This window comes from Leptodactylus fuscus, chromosome 4 (genome assembly GCF_031893055.1).
Source record: "Leptodactylus fuscus isolate aLepFus1 chromosome 4, aLepFus1.hap2, whole genome shotgun sequence".
NCBI classification, from domain to species: Eukaryota; Metazoa; Chordata; class Amphibia; order Anura; family Leptodactylidae; genus Leptodactylus; species Leptodactylus fuscus.
Window position 1 is genome coordinate 68,098,126 of NC_134268.1, and position 23,372 is coordinate 68,121,497.

The 23,372-nt window shown below is 40.5% G+C and overlaps 1 protein-coding gene across 3 annotated transcripts in view; it reads left to right on the forward strand.

Moving 5' to 3' along the window:
* Window positions 1-23,372, forward strand: part of TTC39C (tetratricopeptide repeat domain 39C) — a 101,394-nt gene that overhangs the window by 43,948 nt on the left and 34,074 nt on the right. For all 3 annotated transcript variants that reach the window (XR_012715446.1, XR_012715447.1, XM_075270602.1), the window contains exons 3-7: window positions 11,577-11,702; window positions 14,257-14,371; window positions 18,886-19,240; window positions 21,783-21,951; window positions 23,275-23,368. Coding sequence is in view for 1 of the 3 variants with exons in the window: in XM_075270602.1 (XP_075126703.1) it covers window positions 11,577-11,702; window positions 14,257-14,371; window positions 18,886-19,240; window positions 21,783-21,951; window positions 23,275-23,368 (859 nt within the window). In the remaining 2 variants the exon portion in view is untranslated. The remainder of the gene's footprint in view (window positions 1-11,576; window positions 11,703-14,256; window positions 14,372-18,885; window positions 19,241-21,782; window positions 21,952-23,274; window positions 23,369-23,372) is intronic.

Consider the following 23,372-nt stretch of genomic DNA (forward strand, 5'->3'; position numbering starts at 1 on the left):
TACGTGGTATTGTAACTCTGTCCTTTTCACTTCAATTGACCTGAGCTGCAGTACCACACACAACCTGTAGACAGGTGTGGTGCTGTTTGTGGAAGAAAGCAGACATGTTCTTCCATTCCTGGAATTTTAGTATCAGGTCTACAGTGTTCTAGTATTAAGTAAAATTAGGAACATTTTTACCAGCTGTAACTTAAGATAAATCCCTGCTGTACAAGCTCATTAACCGGTTAAGGACCAGGCCCAAAAGTATGTTAAAGACCAGGCCTTTTTTTTCAAAACTGACATGTGTCACTTTAAATGGCAATAACTTTGAGACGGTTTAACTTACACAAGTGGTTTTGAGACTGTTTATTTTCGTAACACATTATACTTCATGTTAGTGGTAAATATTAATCAATATTTGTGTATTTATTTATAAAAAAACTAGGAAATTTGATGGAAATTTGGAAAAAATTGCAATTTTCAAAATGTGAAATTCTCTGCTTTTCAGGCAGATAGTCATACCACCCAAATACATAAATAAATATTATCTCCCATATCTCTGCTTTATATTGGCATCATCTTTTGATTGTCTTTTAATTTATTTTGGACGTTACAAGGCTTACAAGTGTAACAGCGATTTTCTAGATTTGCAAGAAAATTCCCCAAACCAATTTTTTAGGGACCGCTTCAGTTCTGTAAGGAATTATAAAGGCCTGTATAATAGAAACCCCCATAAATCACCCCATTTTCAAAACTACACCCCTCAAATTATTCAAAACAGCATTTGGGATGTTTGTTAACCCTTTAAGTTTTTCATAAGAATAAAAATAATATGGCAGTGAAATTTAGACATTTTATTTTTTTTCATTAATACATTCATTTAGACCTAAAATTAACACATTCACAAAGGGTTAAAGGAGAAAATGCATCTCACATTTTGTTATGCAATTTCTCCCGTGCACAGAAATACCCCACATGTGGGCGTAAACTGATTTTTGGGTACACAGCAGTGCATGGAAGGGAAGGAGCGACACTGGGTGTGTGAACAGCAGATTTTGCTGGAATAATTTTCAGGCACCATGCCTCATTTGCAGAGCCCCTAGAGTACCAAAACAATGGAAACCCCCCAAAAGTGACCCCATTTTAGAATCTACACCCCTCACAGAATTCATCAAGGGGTATAGTCAGCATTTTGACCCTACAGTTGTTTCACAGATTTTACTAACATTGGGATGTGTAAATGAAAAATTACTAAAATGTCACTTTATCCCCAAAGTTTTAATTTTCACAAGGGGATAAAGGAGTAAAAGCCCCCCACAATTTGTTAAACAATTTCTCCTGAACACGGCAATACCCCATGTGTGGCCATATTCTGCTGTATGGGTACATGGCGGGGCTTGGAATGGAAAGAGCGCTATTTGGCTTTTGGATGGCAGATTTTGCTGGAATAATTTTAGGTGCCATGTCTCATTTGCAGAGCCCCTAGAGTACCAATACAGTGGAAACCCCCTAAAAGTGACCCCATTTTGGAAACTACACCCCCCACAGAACATATTAAAGGGTAGAGTGAGCATTTTGACCCTACAGCTGTTTCACAGATTTTATTAACATTGGGGCATGAAAATGAAAAATTACTTTTTTTCCAATAAACTTTCAATTTAGCCCTAAATTTTTCATTTTCACAAGAGGATAAAGGGGAAAAAGCTCCATAAAGTTCGTTAAACAATTTCTCCTGAACACGGAAATGCCCCATATGGGGTCATAATCTGCTGTATGGGAACATGGCGGGGCTCAGAATGGAAAGAGGGCTATTTGGCTTTTGAAGGACAGATTTTGCTGGAATATTTTTCAAGTCCCATGTCGCATTTGCAGAGCCCCTAAAGTACCAATACAGTGGAAACCCCCTAAAAGTGACCCCATTTTGGAAACTACACCACTCATAGAATTTATCTAGGGGTATACTGAGCATTTTGGCCACACAGCTGTTTCACAGATTTTATTAACATTGGGATGTAAAAATGAAAAATTACTTTTTTTCCCAATGAATCGTCCATTTAGCGCCATATTTTTAATTTTGCAAGTAGTTAAAGAATTAAAAGCCCCCCACAGTTTGTTACAAAATTTCTCCTGAACACGGCAATACCCCATATGTGGCCATAATCTGCTGTATGGGTACATGGTGGGGCTCAGAATGGAAAGAGAGCTATTTGGATTTTGGAGGGCAGATGTGGCTGGAATAGTTTTCAGGTGCCATGTCTCATTTGCTGAGCCCCTAAAGTATCAATACAATGGAAACCCCCCATTGTGACCCCATTTTAGAAACTACACCTGTCAAGGAATGAATCAAGGGGTATTATCATTTTGTGCCTAAAATGCTTCCAAAAAATGAATGTCCAAAATGAAAATTTAAATTTTGAAAGAAATATGCCATTTCGGTGCCCCATACATTGCACCCACTTTGTGTTGTCAGAGACCTGCACTCCTAAAACTATTAAGGGGCCATCCCGAGGGGCAAAAAATATATATATGTGGGTGTAAACTGCTGCTTGGGCACACAGGAGGGCTCAGAAGGGAAGGAGCACTGCGCTTTTTAGCTTTTGGGGTACAGATTTAGAGGGACTTTCTGGGGGCCATGTTCCTTTTGGAGAGACCTGGAGGTAACTGTAAACCCCATTTTGTAGGGGCAAGTTTAGGGTCTCTGCAAAAGTGTCATGGCATCCAAAAACCAAACCGTCTGCGCTCCAAAAACCCAATAACCCTTCTTCCCTTCTGTGTCCGGCTGTGCCCTAATATCAGTTTATACCCACATATGACATTACGTCCGTTATCCCGGGTACACCAGTGTCATACATGTGTCATACATGTGGCATAAACTGCAGTTTGGGCGCACAGCAGGGCGCAGAAGGGAAGGAGCGCGATGAGGCTTTTGGAGTACAGATTCAGATGTTTGGTATCTGGACGCCATGCCATGTTTGTAGAGCCTGTAAGGTACCAGAAAAGTGGATTCCCCAAAGGAGTGACCCCATTTTGAAAACTGCACCCCTCAAAGAATTTCTCAGGGGGTGTAGTGAGTATTAGTATCCCGGACATGACTGCACAGCGGATGGCGAAGAGGGAATGTGTAAGCGGTGCGGAGTACATTGCAGACACCAAATTCCCTACTATGTCCCAGTAGCTCCTATGATTGGGGGAGTCACTCTGGGGCTCATTTTGGGGGTCACTTCTGGTGTCTTTCCCTTGTAAACTGTAAATCTGGGGTGTCTCCTGAAGTACACTGACACAGCTTATACATTCCCTTCCTGACGCCGCCAGTTGTATTCTAATAATTTGGCGATTTTGGGTTTTTTTGTCTTCACATTGGTAGATGCTATATTTTCTTTATTCTTTTGGTGACACGGCCATATAAGGGCTTGTTGTTTGCGGGATGTGATATATTTTGTAATGACACCATTTTTGGGTGCCTACAACATACTGAATACATTTTATTAACTCTTTCTTGCTGGATTTAAAAAAAAAATAAAATCCTGGCATGGAGTTGTACCCTTTAAATTTTTCGCCATGCAGCGCACGGTAAAATTAACATGTTCCCTTTATTCTGCGGGTCGGTACGGTTACGGCGATACCTCATTTATAGTATTTTTTTATGCGATACTAATTCTGCAGAACAAAAACACATTTGGGGACATAAATCAGTGATTTTTGCATCGCCATCTTATGAGAGGCGTAACATTTTTATTTTTCGGTTGACAGTGTTGGTTGAGGGCTTATTTTTTGCGGGACAACCTGCGCTTTTTATTGGTACTGTTGTGGGGTGCATATGATTTTTTGATCACTTTTTATAGCATATTTTGTAAGGTGATATGGTGAAAAATCACTACTTCTGGCGGGTTTTTTCCGTTTTTTTTTTCAGATGTACACCGTATACATTAAATATTATTTCAGTTTTATTGTACAGGTTGTTACGGACGCGGCGATACCAAATATGCATTGTTTTTATTAATTTTTAGTACTTTTTTATATAGTTCATTTTGTATAGAGAAAAAGGGATTTTTGGGCTTTATAACTTTATTACTTTTTTCATACACTTTACTTTTTTTTTAACTTTTTTTTTTTTAACTTTTTCATGTGTCCCTTTAGGACACTTGAATCAGTTGATGCTTTCATGAAAGCATCAACTGATTTTGTATAGTAGCTTGCAGGACATGAGCCTGCTCGTGTCCTGCAAGCAGCAGAGGAAGTGAGACACATCGCTCACTTCCTCCATCGGTCGGCAGGATCAACCAGGTATGTGGGGGCTCCGGTAGTCTGGGGTCACTGGCCAGACCCCAGACTACCTTCTACTGACATCGGCACCCCCCGATCTCGCCGCGGGGGGTGCCGATCAGCTTCAATATGCGGCGGATCCCTTTCGATCGCGCCGTGATGTTTCATTTTTAAATTCCAAAAATAATAAAAACTAAACACATGATCAGTTTCAAATACTTGGAATAGGATTTCTCAATTTCTTTATTGAGGTTTCTAGGTCCGAAAATAAACCAAACTAAAATGCTAATAGCACAAGTAATATAAACGTATATTCACCTAAGAAATCCTCTTCCATTCCAGTATTGCTAGGCTAGTATTTGCCCACTGGCTTATATTCTTAGAGCACTGACATGCCATAGCCAAACACCGTCTGCGGCAATCACATGCCATACTTACTGATAGGATTTGTTGTAACCAATGGTAGGCTGGAGTAGTCACCTACTGGTACAGCATGTCCTCGCTTCAGGAAGATGAGTAGAGACCAGTGGTAGGGGGAATAGAACCCCATTATTCACCAGTTTATACCCTATGTGATGTATTATGAGTTGGTTTAGCTTTTCTCTTGCATTTTTACATTTATGGCAGTATATAGGTTTCCTGATAATTGATCGTCAGAGCTTCTATCACTGAAAACTGGAAATTGCTTCCAAGCTGTCTTCACTCCATTGACGGCTGCTGTGTCATACATATTCATATCTAGACATATGGAAATGTGCGCTCAGGGTAACATGGAAAAATTATGCAAAGCAGCAGTTTGTTTAAGGCTAAACATTTGGGGATTTACATCTGCGGTGATGATTTCTGAATGACTGACTCTCTGGCTGGAGGTAATATTACTAGTAAATGAAACCTTGCCTGTTATATTGGCACGAGGCAGTCGGACTTGTAAATCACATCAGATGGCGTGTCTATATTTAGCCCATTGATGAACAATCCACTTTGTCTCTGTTGTAGACTATATATATTATCCATTCAGTGCTGAGCTTTTATCAGCCGCTCACAGAGACCCCTGGATTGTCGGTGACAGATGACTGATTCGTAGTTACTGTACATTTTGCACTCAGTTCCCATGGACACATTGATGATGACAGGATAATAAGTCAGCCATGTTCAATATGATCATCCTGGGAAATGAATAATGTATAGTCTTTTAGCCTTCCATTGAAAGTGCATACACCAGATTTCATTCACACAGGTGGGACCGTCATAGGTAGACACATGCGAGATTGGTTTGGCATTCACATTAGTAAAACGTGCAAATGGTTAAAGGGGCTCTATCATTGGGAAACGTCATTTTTAACTAAGCATATACTTGCATAGCCTTTAGCATACAGAGATATGGTGGAGGGTGGAGGTCCCTGCATTCCTGGTCTACATTGAGGGCTATATATGCTGACAAGTACTGCCATACCTCATAGGCACATGTTCCAAGCCCAAATCAAATGGAACCCTTTAAGGAACAAAGAGCAGCGATGTATTTTGAAGCCTTTAGGGTCCTTTCACATGAAGGAAAATGGCGCTTTATTTGGCGCTGAATTTTCCACACAGAAAAAAAGTCTCCTATTGACTTCAATGGGTGCTGCTAGCTTTTTTTTTTTTTTTTCCACTAGCAGAAAATAAGCTAGTGGAACCCATTGAAATCAATGGGAGGGGTTTTTTTTCAGTGTGGAAAATGCTTTTAGGCCTTACAAATAAAGCTTAGAATCCAGCACCTCAGCCCATTACAGCCTAGAGTGAGGGGTAGAGGACCTCCAGGATCAGGGGGTAATCTATTGCACATTCATCTCAAGCATAGGAGGCCCTTTTTTTAACTTTGGAGATGAGCTTGGGAACGTAGGCATGAGGGCGATTTCTGGTGTCAGTAGTGAGGCATGAAAGCATTAGTATCCTGCCACAAGCATGAGACCCCCACTACACTCCCAACAAATGTGTAAGATAAAGCCTAATTCCGTGGAACGTCACCAGATGTTCCTTTCTGTTTCCAATATTGGAGAAGTCTGACCGTGGTTCTATACCAAAGTCTCAACATTTTCAAGTTGAGTCCCTGTAAGAGACAAGAAATTAGAAGTAAGCAAGAAATACCTAGCCCAGAGCTCCTCCGGGATTGACCTTCCCAAGTCTCTCTCCCACACCTCTACCATCCTGGGCCTAGAGATCCCATTCTCACAATCTTGCAGGGTACCATACACCAGGGAGGTGAAAACGAGTAGGCGCAGATATGCTCTGTTGACTTTAATGGGAATTGCCAGAGATAGCTGAGCACTGTACTTTGGCTATCTCTGGTGGCTTCCTTTGGAATGAATGCGATGGGGCGCACATTTCCGATCTGCATCTCAATTCAAACTAGAATGTATAACACCCCACATTTCTTATTATAAGGGGGGTGCCAGCAATCGGACCCCCACTGATCAGCGAGTTTCCCCTATACTGTGGATAGAAAGTAACTTGCCCCTTTAAGCACTTAGAGTAGATGCTGTGTCAGTGAGCAGAGGATTTTATATCTTGATGCCATTGCAGCAATTTGCTGACTTGATGTTTGTATGTCCACTATGTGACATGCATGAGGGCTCAATGGTTGGCATTAGGGCCACTGGTTTCTATGTGTCTGCATGTTTTTTGTATGTTTGTGAGGTAGTCCAGGAGTGAATTAACCCTAGTGTGTATGTGAACCTTGCTATCTTGTGTATATTGCTGCACATCATGTTGCTATGTGGAATAAATTGTCTATACAGAAAGTTCCTACAGTATATGGTAAAGCATATGTTAAGGTTTGCATTAGCTGTAATATTTGTATATGATTCCTGCTTTGTATGAGGTTGTGAAGGGATGACAAGCGTTGCACTAAACTGCTGTGACTGCACAGCTCAGCACTGACCTTGCTCTGCTTAGTTCTGTTTCTAAAGATAGATCCAGGACTTTGCATCTTACCAAAAGGCTACGCAGAGTGCCCAGAGCAAGTGTGTGAAGGGTCCGGCTGCAGAGGCTGCTTTATACATGTCTTGTTTCATGCATCTGTAGTGAGCTAACCGTGAGCGTACAGAGACCCAGTATTTGTGACTATATAGTATGCAGACTGGAGTAACCATGAACATACAGATCTTCTGGACTAGTGGTCAGCCTGACATATTGAGCAGACCTCAATTACAGCTCTTGACTCAGTCGAAAGGCTGCACATTATATTTAGTCATATTAAGGGGTAGCTAGCTAGGTAGATTTTATTTAGCTGGGCAAGTGGACAAGATTTCCCTTTTCAGGGCAGGTAGTTTGTAGTTCTTCAGGGTTTAATAGGGATATACCAGGGCTGTATTAGGTCTGCCTCTTACTCTTTACTATCTCACCATGCTCCCAATATCTTGTTGTTTGGATATTGACGGGTGCTATCAGTGTTATCTACATTGATATATTGTTATATTGCTGAGACTATAAATTCATTGTTTAGGCACCCCATATTTGGCTTTCATCAATACTTTCTGAAAACCCAATCTCACTGGGTTTGGTTGCAAAATACATACTGTATGATATAAACACACCATGGCCATATAAAATCCCATAAGCAGATACAAATATATAATGTACAAGCCACATAACTTTTAGTGATGAGAAAGATAGTATAGTACTCCTGTAACAGTGGAAAAGACAGAGCTCTTGTGTCTAATCATAATCCTGAAGACTGACACTATGTGAACACTATACATAGGGCACCTTCATGTAAAATGCACACATCAGTGTTCCTTATTGATTTTGTCCTTGCTTACCTTTTCTCTTGGCTCAGAATATTCCAAGATGTATGATGTAAGATGACATGACAAGTTTTCAAAAAAGAAACTTGCATGGTTTTGCAATACTTTGTCACAAGATGCCTGTCATGTGTTTGTGGTCCACCACTTGTTCTGAGCTGGAGAATTTAAAGGGACAGTCCAGTGATATATATATATATATATATATATATATATATATATATATATATATATATATATATATATATATATATATATATTTTATATTGTCTAAAGGACCATCCCCTCAATAGTAATAGTTGTCTACGCATAGATTGTTTGTTTGTTTTTTTCCCTCTGCTTTTTATCTTGATCAATTACTTGCCCAATCACCCCCTCTTTCCCCCACCTGTTATGCGAAAATGCCTGCCTGCTCCTCCACTGCCTCATATAATCAGCCCCTATAGCCCTCTATCTTACATATTGTACGAGCTCTTGAGATATATTATATATATTATATATATATATATAATTATGTTGTGGGGGAGGTAGCTCAGTAGCAGCAAAGGTGCAGACCCAAACAGTCAAAGACAGGGGCACAAAATGTACAGCAAAACAGGAGAATAGATAAACCTTGACTTCAGACACAAAATGAGTAAAAGAAAATAGAGCCTTAACTTCAGGCACCAAGAAAATAAATACCTGCTTTTCTGAACAACTAACTAAACAGAAATGATAACCTAACTATACGTGTGGCTTACTACCAGCCACACAAACAAATCAATTAGGATATTGTCTCACTGGACTCAGGGTAACAGGACAGACCCAGGCACCTCCTCTCACTCCATGAATCTGCACTGAAGTGCAGGAGCTGCAGCCTTTTCTGGCCCAGTATGAGCCCAGGACTCACACTTGGAGCTGAGGCCTACTCAAGACCTGCACTGGACCACATACAAGTTAAAAACCTGGGGGAGATATAGTTAGATTCCAGCACTCTGCCTGTCACCTTCTCACAATGTGTACACCTTGATCTGTTTTTATATATATTTTGTGTGTGAATATGATTGAATAGAAGTTTTAGGTGCATATACAGTCCTATGAAAAAGTTTGGGCACCCCTATTAATCTTAATCATTTTTAGTTCTAAATATTTTGGTGTTTGCAGCAGCCATTTCAGTTTGATATATCTAATAACTGATGGACACAGTAATATTTCAGGATTGAAATGAGGTTTATTGTACTAACAGAAAATGTGCAATATGCATTAAACCAAAATTTGACCGGTGCAAAAGTATGGGCACCTCAACAGAAAAGTGACATTAATATTTAGTAGATCCTCCTTTTGCAAAGATAACAGCCTCTAGTCGCTTCCTGTAGCTTTTAATCAGTTCCTGGATCCTGGATAAAGGTATTTTGGACAAACAATTCAAGTTCAGTTAAGTTAGATGGTCGCCGAGCATGGACAGCCCGCTTCAAATCATCCCACAGATGTTCAATGATATTCAGGTCTGGGGACTGGGATGGCCATTCCAGAACATTGTAATTGTTCCTCTGCATGAATGCCTGAGTTGATTTGGAGCAGTGTTTTGGATCATTGTCTTGCTGAAATATCCATCCCCGGCGTAACTTCAACTTCGTCACTGATTCTTGAACATTATTCTCAAGAATCTGCTGATACTGAGTGGAATCCATGCGACCCTCAACTTTAACAAGATTCCCGATGCCGGCATTGGCTACACAGCCCCAAAGCATGATGGAACCTCCACCAAATTTTACAGTGGGTAGCATGTGTTTTTCTTGGAATGCTGTTTCTTTTTGGACGCCATGCATAACGCCTTTTTTTTATAACCAAACAACTCAATCTTTGTTTCCAAAATGAAGTTGGCTTCTCCAAATGTGCTTTTGCATACCTCAGGCAACTCTATTTGTGGCATATGTGCAGAAACAGCTTCTTTCTCATCACTCTCCCATACAGCTTCTCCTTGTGCAAAGTGCGCTGTATTGCTGACTGATGCACAGTGACACCATCTGCAGCAAGATGATGCTGCAGCTCTTTGGAGGTGGTCTGTGGCTTGTCCTTGACTGTTCTCACCATTCTTCTTCTCTGCCTTTCTGATATTTTTCTTGGCCTGCCACTTCTGGGCTTAACAAGAACTGTCCCTGTGGTCTTCCATTTCCTTACTATGTTCCTCACAGTGGAAACTGACAGGTTAAATCTCTGAGACAACGTTTTGTATCCTTCCCCTGAACAACTATGTTGAACAATCTTTGTTTTCAGATCATTTGAGAGCGGGCTGTCCATGTTCGGCGACCATCTAACTTAACTGAACTTGAATTGTTTTGTAGAAAGAAATGGTCCAAAATACCTTCATCCAGGATCCAGGAACTGATTAAAAGCTACAGGAAGCAACTAGAGGCTGTTATCTTTGCAAAAGGAGGATGTACTAAATATTAATGTCACTTTTCTGTTGAGGTGCCCATATTTTTGCACTGGTCAAATTTTGGTTTAATGCATATTGCGCATTTTCTGTTAGTACAATAAACCTCATTTCAATCCTGAAATATTACTGTGTCCATCAGTTATTAGATATATCAAACTGAAATGGCTGTTACAAACACCAAAATATTTAGAACTAAAAATGATTAAGATTAATAGGGGTGCCCAAACTTTTTCATAGGACTGTATATGCCATTGATAACCCATTGAGACATATGTATTCTTCAGGTTCCCTACATTCAAGAAATATATAGGGTTTAGCGGTACACTTGTTTTTCACGGTGTGTAATCTCTACATTATATAGGATAATACTTTTTTTTTAACATTTCCAGATTCAAAGCAGATTTGTTCCTCCTAGTTCTGGTAATTTTATGAAGATATGTGCATAGAGGTGGAGGCCATAGTGCTATGAATGAACTTTGCACATGTTTCAGAAAATATATAGATATGGGGATTAGTATGAGTTTTTTTATGTTAAAATTTAGGTTTTATTTGTCTTCAAAACTATGAAAACTTCCCTGGCGACCAGAGATGAGAGAGGGAGTCTGTCATCAGAACCCAGCATATCAAGCCAACCCTGCAGATAGATAGGTCAGGGTCCCCTGATGGAGAAGAGTTTTTCCCCTTGTGAATTGCTGTCTCCGTTGCCGATATATATCGCTGTTTTTGTTAATATGCAGATGAGCTCTTTCCAGCTCTTTGTTGCCGCTTATTTGTATTCTGATAAAAACAACCATTTCTTGGAAGCAGAGGCTCCGGTTCACAAAGGGGAAACAGCATTTGGTTCTATAGGCTCTAGAATTTTCCATAGTGAAAAAAAATGACTGTAAGGCACTAGTACTTTATAGACCCTCAACCATGTTGTATATTGGCTTATGTAGAAGCAGTAGACTGTTATCACGAGGACCACAACACATGCAGCTCTTACCATTCACACCACTGAGTTTCTTTAGACACAGTTGGCTTTGCATGCTACATATTTAATAAGAATAAATGTTTTAGTAATATTGCATTTGTGAATGTGTGATGTATAACATTATCATCTTGGAATATAACGCTTATGGTTTCTTACGCAGAATGCCATGATGACTTTTGAAGAGGAGAAAATGCAAATCGCATGTGATGACTTGAAAATGACCGAAAAGCTGTGTGAGAGCGATGAAGGAGTAATAGAAACCATCAAGAATAAAATCAAGAAAAATGTAAGTATGGCTTAAAATGCCAGACCAAGAACCTGCTCATCACAATTTAATAGGAAATATTTTATCAATATAGTGAAGAGAAGGAATTATGCTCCATTATTCCGCCAAATAAGAGAACAAAACATCTTATCAGTATTTTACTGTCCAGCATAATGCACACTGATGTCAAGGTATCATGAAAATGCAAATGTTAATGCTACATTATGAGGACTATGCACACAGTAATGTCACCTCACGGGGAGGATATACACAGTGATGGCAAGATACTATGATAATGTATGTGATAAAGTCAAGTCAAGAAGAGTATACACCCAGAGATGTCACAGTATTATAATGCACACAGTGAGGTTACATTATGAGGAGTATACACCCAGAGATGTCATAGTATTAGAATAATGCATAGCAGGTATACACGCTATGATATCACATAGCAATGATTTTGCATATAGTGATGTCACTATATCAAAAAATACACATATCACAGCACAGGAATAATACACACAGAATAGTACAGAAAGTGGAGTACTGTTATCAGGATGCACTGGATGATATATATATATATTTTTTTTTTTTTTTTATAGCAAAGACTATGGATAATGTAAGGGTACACGGAAAGTGGAAGATTAAGGAGATCTCCTTAGTCTTTCACTTTGTGTTCCCTTACATTATCCATAGTGTTTACTAACTGTATGTTGGCTTTGAGTGGAGGTAGTCCTTACCCTCTAGGCCCTGAAGTAGTTATGTGAGCTCTCCTGGTAGTCTTACCTAGTGTAGAGATGGGCTGTATTGTCCCCTCCATACATATAATAAAAAAAGCATGCAGGTCTATTCATGAATCATCTAGGACCAGTACAAGGTCCTTTTAGATATCTCCACATTGCCTATTTAAATGCCACCACTGGGCTTCCACTGATCTTGAGAACTGGGGTGTTTTGCACCTCAGTTTTGAATGGAGCTGCTGGTTGGCTGGAGGTTGCTGGAGATAGATGAGCCAATGGCACAGCAAAAGTTGTCCAACCAGCTGCTTAATTCAAAAATGGGGTGCAAAACACCCTAGTTCTCAAGATCCTCTGTCTTGTGGAATGGAAACACCAAGTTGTCACGTTATTTAAAAAAAAAATTCTAGGAAGAATGACAGAGTAACTACACAATGGAGAATGGGAAGAAATGATCCAAAATTGCTTCCCATTTAAAGAGGACCTTTCATGTCCTTTGACATTGGTGGTGTTACATACCGCTAGAAAGCTGACAACTTTGCCGGTATGTGCCCTGATTGCAGTGATATCGGTGCTGTTAGTTTTGATAAGGCCAGCCTCTATGACAGAGTGGGGATATTAAGGCCAAAACTAACTGCACCAATATCTCTGCAACCAGGGCACATACTGTGAAAGTGGATAGTGTGCTGAATTCTACGCACTGTTACTGGTATATAACACCATCAATGTCAGAGGACATGAAAGGTCCTCTTAATGACTTCCACTAAACAGCTTTACAAGAATGGCAGTCAGAGACCACAGTAAGGGTACCTGCGGCTGCAAGCACTCACAATTGGATGCAAATGAGACCATATCTTCCCCTGTGCCAGTATTGTCATTTGGGAAGTTTCTTTAGTGGGTCTCCCCAGACACTCCAGTTCAGTGTTATAAGTCTCTCTGATGATGTTATTTATCGAAAGGAAATATCTTCGTGACATGTTCTATCAGCACTTCTAAATGGTTCATGGCCCTTCAGTGCTGTCCTGGCATAAATAGAAGGAAAGTCAAAAATTCTATATAAATGATAATCCTCAGAAAACACTTAGGTCTGTTACAAGAACTGATAGTGACTACAAACACTGAAAGCGTTTCCATACATCTTCAACGGTACCTCTTTGTCTCTGGGTACTATGTCCAGAAGAGTGCAAAAAAAATGAGATGATGGCGCGCTGGTTCAACTTGAATAAATCTTTATTCCAGATAGTTTTAAACACACAACGCTTTTGGGTAAAACCCTTTCTCAAGTGTGCATCATAACATAACAGGAACACACGCATAGGTACACACATAAACAGAACAACTTTCAAAAAACGGGCATCAGCCATGCCCCCTTGGTAGTGAAATGTAAGAATATTTCAAGTAACTGGAATAATGGGCAGCAGGCTGAATCTCCCATGGTGCGCGCATCCCCTGCACACAAAAGCGATAAGCTTTTAAACCAGGGAGCCAATGCGCATGTCTGATGCCCTTCGTGGTTCTACATTATCTAAGTGAATGTAGAGGAAAATCTGGAAGCTTAATGGCAGATAGACTGTATACAAGCAGGATCTGGGTACTATGTAGCGCTTGTATTACATTAGTTCCTATAGCTTTTTCATAGCGATTTCCTTCTCATCTAACCGTTAATGATTTGCTTCTTCTGTTCTCCGCCATTGTATCCACTATTCATTTGTTACATTTCATTGCATTTTCAGGGCATTGTGTCCTTATTAAATCCTGCCGGACATGTTTTCTGTTTTTAAGTAATGTCCTGATCGCCATATTGACTGAATCTGAACACCTGGTTTCCTCCTGCACAGGTCGACGTTCGGAAATCTGCCCAGTCTATGGTTGACCGCCTGCAGAGACAGATCATTATTGCCGACTGCCAGGTTTATTTAGCCGTGCTTTCTTTTGTTAAGCAGGAGCTGTCAGGTGAGTCTCCAGATTAACAGAGATGTACTGGCTGAATTCTGCTGAGCGCCGGCAGACGTATTAACTTGCTGTGTGAGTCAGATTGTCCGGTGTTTTGTTGCTAATGGTCTTACTGTCATTACCTATTGTGTAGGACAATAACGGAAGTGTATCATAAAAATCTCTGCACATTGTTGTCTGCAGGAATAATATACTGTATGATGCAGTATTTATATCCTTAATATGCTTTTATGGTTTTTTTGACTGCATTATCTACTTGTCATGTGGAGTGACTCCTTTCACAGTATATTCTTCATCTTTAATGCAATGTGAGTCCTGAATTTTAGAGCTAATTCTCTGCTTTACCTCCTGGAAATCGCAACAGATAGATTTTAGTGATACTGGACCTCTGTGTGCTATTATAGTAGTATCTCCTCTATACGGATTCCCAATGTCACACTTCCATTTAGAGATCAGTGCTGTTTGTTACTAATGGTTTTCAATGGAAATGAAAATTAACACATTTTTATCTACGTTACATCATCTTAATTTCCAGTCTTGCTCTTAAACAGGACCATTCATGTCCTCTAAGATACCGCTTGCTGACCACTAAATTCAGCCCTCTTTCACTTTTTGGGTTGCGGAGATATCTGTACTGTTATTTTCCGCTACTAATATCGTGTCCTGTCAGGGGCTCAGTGTCATCACTGGGTGCTGAGAAATGACCCCCGGATGGTACACTTCTGTAGTCTTGTATTGTCAGGGGTTGTTCCTCACGTCCCATTGATGACACTGAGCTGTAAGACTGACACCTCTGACTGTGCAGGGATGTCGGTAGCCAAAACTAACAGCATCGATACCTCGGAAACTGGGACAGATGCCTGCAAAACTGAAAGTGGGCTAAATTCGGCCCACCGTGAGCTTTACTGCAGTTTATAATATGAAAGGACCTGTATAAGGATCCAGGAAGGAAATGTAGAATCTGATTGTCAAACATTCCTGTTTTTTTGTTTGTTTGGCAATATAATAGCTCTTTGTATTCATCTGTCCTATTCAGAGAGTACAGTTCAGTATTGTCTGTGAACAGAACATCAGGTCAGAACTGGGTGAGACCTGCATCCAATTAATGGATTGAACTAGAAGGGTGCCAGGCTTGTCATAAATAAAATGGCCTACAACTATCTAGCACGTTTCCTCCTTTATTCCATAAGCTGCTTTAACATGAATTCTGAAATCACATGGGTTATTGTATGTTTTCTATATTTATTTGCGTTAAATTTTATAGTTGAGAGCGATTGGCTATGTCCTAGGGGTTGTACTCCTCGCCAATAAAACATTAAACCCTTCGCTACTGATTACTGTATGGGCACCACTATGGCTGCATACATATAGGAATTAATTTAATGTGTATTTATCATGTGGATTTGCAATTGGATTTTGCAGTAATTTTGCTACAGATCTGCGGCAAAATCCACAAATGCAACACGTGGACTGTGTTGCATATTTAATAGATTTCACCAGTGAAATCCTAGATGAAAATCTACTGAACAAATTGACATGTTTTAGTTTCACAAGCTTTATCCCAGGTCAATTCATGCATGGGATATTTCTGCAAAGTATAAATGAAATTTCTAAAATGTTCTTAACTGGCGCGGTATTATGTTGTGCACAGAAATTCTACCGCTAATATGTAACGTGTACATTTACCCCACTAGTCAGATCCCTCACTGCCTGGCTATAGATGTTTCCTTGCAGGACTTGCTATCTGTTTATCAGGTTGTGATTATTGAAATCCAGTTTCTGCTCCTCACCACCAAGCAGAGGTATATGGTATGCCATTAAAAGAGCCACATTTGACTAGTTGCAGGAACCTACAGTATATCTTACTCTGAATATCAGTCCTTAATTGGTAACTCCTATTTCCTTCTCCACTTTTCATAAAGATTTTCTTTCTAATATTAATCTATAAGGAGACGAGGAGGAAATAGAAAAGACACACACATAATTGCTGCTGTTACATTCTGCTATTCCTTGCTTTTTTAACACTACTAGGTTGTAGATAAGAGGCTGCTAATACGCAGAATAAGGCAATAAATCAATTAACCCACTGGTAGGATAATCCTACTCCACTTCTCCCTGCTCTGTGTGAGTCTGAATATGAGACAATTGAAATGTTAACAAGCAGTCAGACTGAAGATGAGGAGTAATAGAACAGCTTAATGAATGGGGAAGGAAACAGATCTGCATAATAAGATATTACAATGTTTCTTATATTAAAATGCACTATAAATGTATGAAAAGTTGTTTATGAACGGAGGTTTGCTTTAAGGTAACATTTATCTGATGAGCACAGCATTTAGTAGTAGCATGCAATAGCAATGGATCTATGTTTGGTTCTTGTTATACTGCTCTGGTTCTTGACCTTAGTATTGTTCTGGTTCTGACCTCTGTTTTTATCTTGACAACTCTGGGCTATTCCCTTACTACAGTCCCTATTACACTTTGCTAAAGTCCAGTTCCTTGTATAGGGTTTGTAATAAGAATACCTTAGATTCTGCACCTTGGTGTAGCCTGTGCCAACCCTAGCATTGCCTGCTGACATTAGCATAACTTATCATAGCCTGACCCTTACTAAGTCATCTCTTTTCTTTTTTTTTTTTTTTTTTCTGGATTACGTCTATTACCTTCCTTCCGCTATTATATAGGGTAAGGTAAGGACAAAGTTGTAACCTCACAAACGGCTTGGGCCATTGGTTATTGTGGTTTGTTACTGCAGCGTCTGTATCTGACATAGACTGTTTCTCAGCATAAACCATAAGAACCAAGATGTGCTACAAACAAGAATATATTTGGCAAATTCTTTACTTTTAATTTTTAATCAGCCGAGAACGGGCTCTTTTGTTTTCTTTCCTGCTCGGAGAAGGAGGTTAGCAGTTCACATCCTTCTGCATAAATACAATGGGACTGCTGAAGTTGTAGGAGCGCCGGAGGAGCCATGAATTATATATGAGCCATACACTTAACAGCATTATGACGCAGGCGATGGACAGTTCAGCAGCGAGTTGCATACATTTAATGTAAATATTCCAGCATATTATGCAGTGTCATATACCAGCTGGCTGACTTAGCAGACTCTCACATCTGAAATCCCATAGATCCCCATGTAGAGAGCCAGAACTGCCTTCAATTCTATGGCTGCCTGGTCACGCAGAGAGTCGCAGTTCTGTCTTCTGAGAGTGTATGAAAACATAATAGCCATGACAAGTAGACATAGCAATATAGATTTCGCTGTGAAATTGCAAAAATTACACTTGGACTGAAATCTTTCGCTTTTAAGTCTACGGTGTACACAGTTGTGATGTAGAATAAGAACATTTCCGAAATCGCAGCCCTGTAAAGAGCAGTGAAGTGCAGTGTTGACTTATTCCTTAATATAGCAGAACAATGGTGAATTCAGCTCTGGAGGTGAACGGACTAAGCAATATATTGTAGCGTAACTGTAAAGATTTTCAGAACGAAGGAGGGACAGCAGGCATTCCTGATATGTCTGTTTTACTGAAAACTTATATTACCCATGAAATAAAAATTCTGGAGCATGTTGTTTTTGTTCCTCTGCTATGAATAAGGCTAGGGCTACAGCAAGGCTTTGGCTGCAATTCCTGTCACATAATTAAAGGGATTCTACCATTTAAAAACCTTTTTTTTCTTGTTGACACGGAATAGCCTTAAGAAAGGCTATTCTTCTCCTACCTTTAGATGTCTTCTGCGCCCCGCTGTTTGGTTAAAATCCCGTTTTTTGCCGGTATGCTAATGAGTTCTCTTGTATCACTGGGGGCTGGCCCCAGCACTCAAACAGTACTGAGGGCATCCCCAGTGCTGCGAGAGAACTCTCCAGCGCCGCCTCCATCATCTTCAGGAATAGGGTCTTCACGCGTCTTCTTCTGGGGGTTGGCTTCAAACTTCTAGGCCTAGGGAACATGCCCGCTGGCCACAAGAAAATGGCTGCTTACACAGTATTGTAAGCGGCCATTTTCTTGTGGCCAGTTGGCATGCGCAGTGGGCTGCCCAAGGCCTAGAAATTTGAAGCCAGCGCCGGAAGAAGATGCGAAGAGAGGCCGTTCCAGAAGAAGATGGAGGCAGCGTTGGAGACTTCTCTGGCAGCGTTGGGGACGCCCCCAGTACTGCGAGAGAACTCTTATGCATACAGACGAAAAGAGGGATTTCTACCGAACGGCGGCACGGAAAAGAATAGCCTTTCTTAAGGCTATTCCGACGTGGTACCCAGAAAAAATTGCATTTTAATGATAGAATCCCTTTAATACTGTCTGCACTGATTGTACGATGTCAGATGGTTTAGTGGGATCATCCCCAACTGGTAACTTCCAGGTGCCAATTTATTCATGCATGTTCTAGGAGGAATAACAGAGGAATTTGGTAAAACAGAGATGTCAGTAGTGGCGACAGGTCCTCTTATAGCAAACTGTATGCCAGGTTTAATTGTATGACATTCCTTATCTTCTTTTGTTCTTCGCCAGCTTACATAAAAGGTGGATGGATCCTGCGCAAAGCCTGGAAAATTTACAACAAATGCTACGTGGACATTAACACCCTTCAGGAAATGTATCAGAAAAAGCTATCTCAGGAATCCTCTCCTTCTGACGCTGCTAATGATAATCACATTGCTGTTGAGGGTGTCACGGAGGATGCTCTGAACAGACTGAAAGGTGCTGTGAGCTTTGGCTACGGACTTTTTCACCTTTGCATATCCATGGTGCCCCCAAACCTGCTCAAAATCATCAACTTGCTGGGGTTTCCAGGAGACCGTCTGCAGGGGCTATCTTCACTGATGTATGCAAGTGAAAGTAAGGACATGAAGGCCCCTTTAGCTACGTGAGTAGCTATATTGCAACACTTTAATAGTTGGTATAGTGTAACAGTAAGTAAGCTTTATAAAAAAAAAAAAATGGGGGGAAAACGTAACAAAGGACATTAAGAGAAAATTTATGGCTATTGTTTATCATTGTATGAAGCTGAATGTAAATGGTCACTGTCATTTCGACTAACTTGTTCTCATAGAGTAGCCGATGTGATCACCATCAGGGCACAATTCACTTTGTCCCTAAAATGTGTGTGGGGGGGGGTGGGGGGGGGTTGTTGTGCTGAAAAAGTATGCTATCTCCCTTCTAACTTGTCTTCATGTGAAGTCTGTCTATCCCAGTGAGACACTGAGATGGATTCCAGAAAATGGGGCAGTGCTATGCTCTCATAGCCACAAACACTGCTTACCTCTAATATTAACCCTTTCCTGCTTTCAGTGCAAAGCCAGCTACAATATGCTGACTTGTCTGCAACTTCAACTATACTGTGTGTCCTACTGTGTTTTGAGGCCATGTTCCCCTATGGATGGAAACACACCTCTTATGGCTGTGAATGTGCCCCATCTTCTGCAATGGTAGTAACGTGCCGAAGTCATGTATTAAATAACTGCTTGACCGCAGATATAGTAGCATTCTGCTGGAGTCTGGGAGGTCACCCCTCTTTTTTAGAGACTCTGAGATGTTCCAGGAGAGTTGGCAAATATTTTCTGGTGTCTATGGCATCACATGTGGGTTGCCTGTCAAACAATGCAGCAAAGCTATGTACACAACTTTGCCTCCAGTGCACACACATGAAAAGTAATCCTTGTACCTGGGCAGAAATTGATTGCACATATATTTCCACTTTACATCTATAGGACACACAGGATAGTTGTAGCTGCACATACAACGAGAACACTCTAGCTGGTTTGGGGCATGAAAGGGTTAATATGCAGTGTACGATGGGAAGTTAGGGACAAGAAGTCCCAGCATTTACATTGATGTCAGACGTCTCACACAGTGCACATGTCTCCAGGACTGGAGAGAACAGTTACAAGATAAGGGTTCTGTGAGAGGGAAAGGTATGAGCAAAAAATGACTATAAATTAGTGTCATGTAAGCAACAAGACTATACATTATTTTCAGATATGAACAAAATTACAGGTACATGTTACAGGATTCCATAAAGTAGTCCTTGACGGGTCTTTAAGCCATTTCCACATATGGCTGACTGGTTCCATCTTGGTATCATCCATCAGGTAACCGACGGAAACCTGCAGTCATTTGAATGGGTTTGAAAAGTGTCCGGCCGAGAGCGCCAGTGAGCATTTTTTTTACCGGACACAAAGTCGGACATGCTCACCGGCGCTCACGGCTGGACGCGGTCTGACAGGTTTCAGTCTTCTGTCTGCAGAAAGCGGAAATCAAGTGCTGGTGTGTACCCAGCGTCAACAGTCAGATTTTAGGTACTGTCACAGGGGCAGGCGGTATCCCGTCTACTATGGTGAAGCAGTGATCTCCTCTAACATTCACCATGTGACCCCTGCATCCTGTGGCTTGGTGCAGGCAGACATGATGTAATGTTACTGTGTATAGTCAGAGACGGCGCAGACTAGACTAGACCTGCTCCATGTGAACAAGGTTACTGGAATTATTTCCTCAATACAGAAGCGAGGGAAAGAGTGAAAAATGCAGGATTTCTCAGAAAGGATCCAAAATCTATTAATAAAGGATGTAATAAAATTTATTAATGACACAGATGCTGACAGAAAATCAAAAGTTGTCCAAAAGCTTAGTTGCAGTTTAAGTAACTATTACCCTACAGTTTTAGATGAACCATCTGTAATGTTTGCAGAATATTGTGGTTTGATCAGACTCAAAACCAGTTTATATATGGCGCAAAACAAAGTAGAGTTCTCACAGCTAATGTGTCCCTAAATATACTTTAGAAGACTAATCCTAGGCGAATGCACCTAGTGTAAGGCATTTCCATTACCTGCGGGGTTTACACTAGATCAGCCCACTCGCTTGTCTAGATTTCAGGACAACTATTGCACTGCTGCCTCTACCTCTTCTTGCTAACCCATAGACAGTAGAAAAGTAGGGAAGTCAATGTCAATTATATCTATGGAAACACTGGCCGTTTTTGGATGCGGCTCACTACATGGGGCCTTGACCTTAATGTTTCTTATAATGTGTTAAGGATTGCTACATTTGTAGGTTTCTTGTCCATTGGCTGTACCTGCTTCTGCAGCATAGTCCTATTGCCTTGAATAGGTGTAAGCTGAAATACCAGACACAGCCCATGGACAAGATCAGCGCTGACTTTTATTCTCATCCTGAATAACTTTAAATAAAAGCCAATAATAATGGAATTGACATTATGACAGAGCTTCCATTTATCTGTTACTATGGCTTATGATGTGGGGAAAACACTAGTGTGAACTGAGGACAGCCGTGCACATATCATTACCTTTGTTCCAGTTTCACTTCTGTTCTCACATCCTCATGTTCAGTGTATCCCCTACTATGCTGATCTTCCATAACTACAACTTGCTGACGTTCTCCCTTTCCAGGCTAGCCTTGTTGTGGTACCACACGGTAGTCCGCCCTTTTTTTGCACTGGATGGAAGTGATAATCAAGCAGGACTAAAGGAGGCAAAAGACATTCTCCATAAGAAGGAATCTGCGTATCCAAACTCCTCTTTATTCATGTTCTTCAAAGGAAGAGTCCAGCGACTCGAGGTATTCCTACTCCTTCCATCTGTACTTATAAGTCACCACAGATTGCTGGACCATCTTTCATTTATGCTGCCTGTCACGTTCTTTCTGACTTTACATCTATGAAACATATTGATCATTATTTCCATACGTTATATGCTGTGTGAGACTTATAAAGAGATATCACAGGGCTGACATTTTCCTTATACAGTTACATAGCATTCGCGTTGTGGGATTTAAGCTGCTCTCGCTCCGCACATTGCATGAGTCAGATACGTTCCTGCAGAGAAACACATGTAAGAGCCGCTGTAATAGGAAATGGGCACTTACAATAATAAGAGTATATTCTAATTTAAGACTGCACATTGTTATTTTGACACTGATCGTAGGAGGTTCAGAGAACAGTAAAAGTACATTTTGTGCTGTAGATAAGTCACTTATGTTCAGTCCTATATGCCATTAAGTATACTGTATATTTCAGAGCAGCAAGGCAAGGAGATGACAGGTAGCTTATCAGTTCCTGCCAGCCCATCATACTCTATATACACTTTCATGGAGAATTTTACATTTATATACTTATTAATGTACAGGTAACTTTTTCTATATAGCCTACAAATGCTTTGGGGGTTGGCCCAATTGGCAAGATTTCCTTACAGACCGATGTGACACAGACCAAGGCTGAAAATGTCATTCACTGCTAAAGGAGAGACATTAGGCAGCAATTTCAGAGAACACTTGCGATATGCAAATTTGGCAAATCAGGCCCGCCCCCAGTGCACTTGCACATCTATAAAAAGAAGATGATCTCTATTGCTTCATTAATTTGTGGCCATAAAGATCTCTGCTCATTTTAAAGGCCCCTACACAAAATTTTACTGTAATGTGTAGATGACATTTGGTAAAATCTCATCCAGTTTGGTACTACTGTAAGTGCAGTAAATTAGTTTTCCATCCACATTTTCATTTGCAGTAGAATTGTCCCGTGTGGACATACCCTAAATGTATATTAGTGAGCTTATACCCTGTGTCCGCCAGGGGAAACAAAATCTCAGAAATGTCCCCCGGCCTGTTATAGCAATAACCAAGCTAACCTGGTATATTAGAGTCTTCACAGGAGAGAGCTGTCTCTTGTAGATTGGCGATTTGACTTGCCGCAGTATTCTTCACAAAGTGTTTCTGTGACCACTCGGTAAAAGATTCTTGAGATGAAATGGACTGAATTGCTATTCCGTTGGCGTTCCTTACTTTTCCTATGAGATATGCACACAGCAGATCTGCTGATCCGTGCTCTGAAACTAGCCTTATTAACATGTGATTTGTGCTTATAATCCCATGCTTTTCTTCCAGTGTCAAATAAACAGTGCCTTGACCTCCTTCCACACTGCCCTGGAGCTTGCAACAGAGCAGCGAGAGATACAGCATGTTTGCCTATATGAGATTGGTAA